Here is a 5,933-nt window from a genome sequence, read left to right as displayed (position 1 = left end):
GATTCAATTAAATTGTAAATTTGATCCTATTTTTAAGAAATTTCTTTAATAATTTTGGTTTAGTATACAGTATACCCAACAATTTATGAAAGTTTTTTGAACATTACTTTTAGGTATTCTTGAGTTTTCGTTCATTTTTTACATATTTTTAAACAAATAAATATTTGTTATTTGTCTGAATTAATCAATACGATTTTTAAATTTTTTTTTGAAGTTATACTTCTTTACGGGCGTAATGACGGTGAAATTTTATATGGGAAAACCTAGCGACCGGGCGCATGCGCATTATAACTTTGTTCTGATTGGATGTTCAAATGACATGACAAAAATTATCCGATATGGCAGCTGTGACACAGCTGTGGGACTGTGCATGGTTTGGTTATAATGTATGCTTGTTGCGTTTTAAAATTTGTAGGAAGAGAAACAACAAACAAAAAGTTAGTTAATGGTTATACTGCCTTTTTAAATAGTTTTCATATTATATTTTTGGACTTATTTACATAGAAGAGATGATTGTTGCATGCCAATGTGAAAGCTCATCAAACTGTGCCTAGTATGAGTGCCGCAGATCTCGCTTATTCAAAGCTAAATAATCTTTCACTGGTAAGTGTTTTATAAATAGTTGATCAAATTTTGTTATGATATTTGAACATAGCCACTTCGCACGACGCAATTGATTGCGAAATTTATTAGTCGTTATACGGGCTCCGATACCTACCTTGAACCTACCAAAATACATAAGTAGTATGTAATACTTTTATTTTACACCTTAATATTCACCTAATATATTGTCTTCTTACCCTATGTTTTGTTGTATTTTTTCAATTCTAAATCATTTCAATTCAAAATCAAAATAATTTGATTTACATAAGTTAAAAATGTCAAAAGGTTAATCTGTTTAGTTAGACGATCTTCGCACATAATAGAGACATTTTGCACCTCTTATTTTGCAATTCCGTTATGGTTATCGTTATACTACGTCTGCGCAGTAGCGAATATATGATCCGTTATTGTTATTAAACATAAGGGATTCCGTAATTTACGGAGGTTTAACGTAGTGCTTATCGTTATCGTTATAGTAATGGTTAAATTGCTTTGTTGCCAGAATATGTAAAAAAATCAGTAAAATTACATTTACATAGATTCTAATTTTGATGTCCTATAAATTAAAATATCAAAAACTGTTCAAGTATATGCTTAAATTTACAAAAGCAAAAAGAAATAAGTAGAAATCGCAATATTTAAATGTAATAAATGAACCTACTATTTTTTAATTTTTAGTCCTTCATAAAATATATATACAATATGGCATTCTTGCTTTTTACCGTATCCCTACCTAACCCAACATTTTAAGTTAGTTTTGATGTCTTGTTTATGTTCATCTAGTGGATAATTTTTATTTTATACAGCCTCTGTTGATACCTTTTTATATTTTTAAATTTAATATGGATGTTAACAGTAGTAAAGTACCTGCTAAATGTAAATAATGACATATTTTTTTTACTTTCAACAGTATAACAATATTTTTTATTCCAGTTTTTAAAACATCAAGAAACATTTTGATTCCCGTAAAAAAACGTTTACGTTTTCGTGAGGAAGATGACTTATATCTTCTTCAAGAAGTGGCGGGACAAAACCCATTCGAAAACCCCTTTATTTGGGAAAGCATAAAAGCAAATATTTATAGTCTATCACAAAAGGATTTTTCCATAAAGACACTGAAAGATCATTTAGATTTTAATAAATGCATGGCTTGAAAAAGTAAAAGCTGTAAAAGATAGGTAAATTTAGATTAAATAAATAGTAATGTCGTTTACAAAATATTTATTTTACAAAACATCTATCACACAACATGCTACTTGCTTCCTTCCATTTCATCCATCCTGCCCGAACTCTACTAACCGCATCTTCCTATAATTCCCCATTACTTTGTAGTACTGACCCTAGATATTTAAAATCAGACTGAATTTATCAGTCTCTCCTACACCTATCCTAACACTAGTCGTTACTCCATCATACATATCTCTCTTACAATCTTTACATACTCACCAGGAACTCCTTTCTTATTAAGTGCCCACCACAGAACCTCTCGGGGAACCCTATCATATACTTTCTCAAGATCAATAAATACCATGTGAGCATTTGTTTCGATATTTCACTAATTTTCTTGATATTCCCATTTCTAACATTGGTAGCCATAGTTTGCTTCTTTTTATGGAATTATATGCTTGCTGGAAATCTACGAAAATTTGGTGTACATCTTGAGTGAATTCCCAGTTTTTTTTTATAATATTTGTCTGATTGTAAATATTTGATCTATCGTTGACCTTCTAGAACGAAAGCCACATTGGTAGTCGCCTAGAATATCTTCCGAACACAGAGTGAGTCTCTTTAGCAAGATAATTGATAGAATTTTATATGCTGTGCTAATAAGCGATATGCCTCTATAGTTTCAAAATTGTTCTTTATTTCCTGTCTTATGTATGGGTATTATAACGCTTCCATTCCATACCCATGCATTTTCTGTTGTTCCCATACTCTCTGACATGACATTATTCAAAGAGAGAGTATGTTTTTGATTTTTCCTTGCATAAGTTCAAACTGATTTTCAGATATTTCAGTTTCTTCCCATATTCTTTTATCACTCACTCTCCCATATTTTCATAGTATGGCTAAGTAGTTTAATGGCCCTGTAATTTGTACATTGCTGGATGTCTCCTTTATTTTTGTATACTGGTACTAAGGTACTGCATCTCCACTCATCTGGCATTTGTCCCTCTTCCATAATTATCAGTGCCTGATAGTTAAGTATTCCTATTAAGGTGTTACCTAGGTCTGGTGGTTAAAAAAAAGTGACTTTTTAAAAAAATTATATCTTGAAAACTAAAAATTGCATTTATTTATAATTGGAACATGTAAAAGTACAGTACTTAAGGTACTCATAAAAAAAATTTCAGCCAAAATATTCATTTTTGTAGAGTTGACTGCAATTTTTCGACAACAGCCCTTTTTTTGCGGTGGGCAGCATAACTAAGTCCAGTCTCATCTGAAATCAAAAAGTTTCTTGTAAGCAGTTTATACCTCTGGCTAGTGATTGAACGAAGGAATTTAAAAAGAAATGAAATTACAAGATTTTACATAAGTTTAAACACATTTTCGACCCCAATATTTCTCATTTTTTCAAAAATGACCATTTTTAAACAAGTTTTTTTTTTCATAAAACAAAAACGACTTCACCTAATAAAAATTCCTTCGTTCATTCACTAGTCAGAGGTATAAACTGCAAGAAAATTTTTGATTTCAGATGAGACTGGACTTAGTTATGCTGCCCACCGCAAAAAACGGGCTGTTGTCGAAAAATTGCAGTCAACTCTACAAAAATGTACATTTTTGGATGAAAATTTTTTTTGAGAGTACCTTAAGTACTATACTATTACACGTTACAATTATAAATAAAAATAATTTTTAGTTTTTGAGATGTAATTTTTTTAAAAAGTCACTTTTTTTACCCGCAAGACCTATGTAACCCCTTAATTTAAATACCATCTTATGATACAATGTTTTTTTTTGTTAATCAAAAGTTCTAGTTCTTAAGACTTTACTTTGTTTTTGTTAGTGTTAAATAGATAAAATAAATAATACACAAGTCCATGTAAATAAACATTTATTAAAACTAACATATTATAGGTTTAAATACTCCTCTAATGATACTGGTTCAATATTAAAAAATTGTGCTGTTTCACTTCCATATAAAATTGTATGACAGTTACATAAAAGAACAGCTGTTTTAAACATTAACTCAACTTCCTGCAATAATAGTTTTTGATTTTTCTTGAAATCTAAAAATGCAAACTGAGAAATAATTTTCTGGAATCCCCATTCAACTGCTTGTCGAGTTACACTCATACTTAAATTAAAGTTCTGTTGTTGCTCAGTGATTCCTCGGCCAGGGTAAGGGCACAAGAGTAGCTCTCGGATTCCATATGCTTGATCTCCATAAATGACATATATACAATCTGGAAATGTACATTTTCGTTCCAACTGAGTGTACAACCCACTTTGTCCAAAAATAAATGCATCATGCCTACGCCCTGAATATGCCCCCAGAAGACTTACAATAATTCCATCAGGACAAATAAGAGACTGATATTTTAAGCAATGGACTCGTTTGTGTCCAGAATAGTATTCTTCTTGTAACTCTGTTGGCCTACATATTGGCCTAGCTGTGCCATCAATAAATCCCCAACAATTTTGTACTGCAGCTCCCTTTGCTGCAATTGACTACAAATATATAAAAAGCTGAAATATTTTACTAGAATACAAATTAAGTTTACTTACATTAGAATAGGCACTTAGTTTTTCCCTGTTTAACCATGGCAAGTTTCCCAAATCTCTTAACAGATAACCATGATTCCTGTAAATATGGTTATTAACATAATTACTAATTTCAGATATTGATGTAGCGGACCTTCGGAAAAGTTGTTCCAAATCGCAAAGCCTACTTGGATATGCTAATCTTCTTAGTAAAATACATAGTCCTTCGAGTCCTATAAATAGTATAAAAATCTTACTTAATATAGAATACAGATGAGTAAGCAACAAACTTGCATACATACCTCCAGATGAATGTCTAGACCTTGTCTTTATTTGTTCAGGAATTCCCAATGCCACTGCCAATCTTATAAGATCTTCTCTTTGAAACCTGAAGTTGAGCTTTACATATTTGTCTTCCATATTGTCTAAATCAAACTGTAAAACTGGATCTTGAATGGGATTTACTACTGGATTTACAAATATATCATTTAAAATTATTCCCCTTACTAAATTGTGGTCAATACCATTTCGCCCTCGACCCCTCCTGATAACGTTATCTAATGCATCTTCCATTGTACCCTGATTGTACTAAAATTTCTATTTTGATATTCGAAAATTAAAATAACGTTGTGAAGTGAGGTTATGTTTAAATAACATGACACGAAAAACCTATTTGACAGGCTGCAAAAACTCTTCTTTTTAACGTTGCCGTAATCGTTATGCTTAATAAAGTTAACCATAGCGGAGCCAAAATCAGCGGTTATTTTAAGAGGTGCAAAATCTCTCTAATGACAAGCTGTGTCTGTAGTGCAGTTTTAATGCGGGTGAATCCCAATACAACGCAAATACCAGCCGCGTGGTAAGTTGGTTCGAATCCCAATAGAAACTTTTATTTTTTTATTTTTTTTTTATACATTTTATGATTGTAAGTATATTTATTATATAATTTTATTTTCAGAAAATACGTATTTAGTTAAAAATTTTTCCGACAATTAATGTTCAGAAATCATTTGTGGCATTTTTAATGTGTGTTTTATTTTTTTATTATTTTAATTTTTGGCACTGTTTTAATAAAAATGTTTGAGAAGTATTAAGTATAAATTAATTTAATATTTAAATAGAATATAAATAAAAAGTATATTAATTTCGTTTATAATCATATAATCATATAATCATATAATAGAAGTATAACTTCTTACGTGCGTACAAAGTACACACACATTCTTTTTTTTTAAATAACAGCTTTCGAACTCTGAGCTTGTCAAAAATGATATTTCTCCTAGGTTTGATTTCATCTAACTTCTTCTACACTTGGGCGAACTATAACAGTTTTGTTTTTGGGAGAATTTTGATAACTTATAATACAGGGTGTCCCGGAAAATAGTGCGTTCCTTAAAGGTGTGGGTAGAATGCACCATTTAAAAGAAAACTTTCTTATAAATTTTTTTTCTAAAGTCATCTGTTGCCCCAAAAAATTAAAATAATGTATTTTACTAAAATTTACATTTGACAACACGGCAGTTTTATTTATTTTGACACAGCTTGGATAAAAATATACAAATTGTAAACACAAACAGTCATATCATAATCACCTGTAACCCCAGAATAGGTACATCCTA

The 5,933-nt window shown here is 30.5% G+C and overlaps 1 protein-coding gene across 1 annotated transcript; it reads right to left on the bottom strand.

The window, feature by feature from the left end:
* Nucleotides 1-3,647: 3,647 nt before the first annotated feature.
* LOC126892507 (uncharacterized) lies at nt 3,648-5,097 on the bottom strand. The gene is made up of 3 exons (XM_050662057.1): nt 4,617-5,097; nt 4,339-4,547; nt 3,648-4,281 (listed from the first exon to the last, which is right to left on the bottom strand). The coding sequence occupies exons 1-3, from the start codon at nt 4,885-4,887 to the stop codon at nt 3,682-3,684; spliced, it is 1,080 nt and encodes a 359-aa protein (XP_050518014.1). The 5' UTR covers nt 4,888-5,097; the 3' UTR covers nt 3,648-3,681.
* Nucleotides 5,098-5,933: the final 836 nt, after the last annotated feature.

This window comes from Diabrotica virgifera, chromosome 9 (genome assembly GCF_917563875.1).
Source record: "Diabrotica virgifera virgifera chromosome 9, PGI_DIABVI_V3a".
Classification (NCBI taxonomy): Eukaryota; Metazoa; Arthropoda; class Insecta; order Coleoptera; family Chrysomelidae; genus Diabrotica; species Diabrotica virgifera.
Note: the sequence above shows the minus strand (reverse complement) of the source record. Positions and strands in the feature narration are given on the sequence as shown.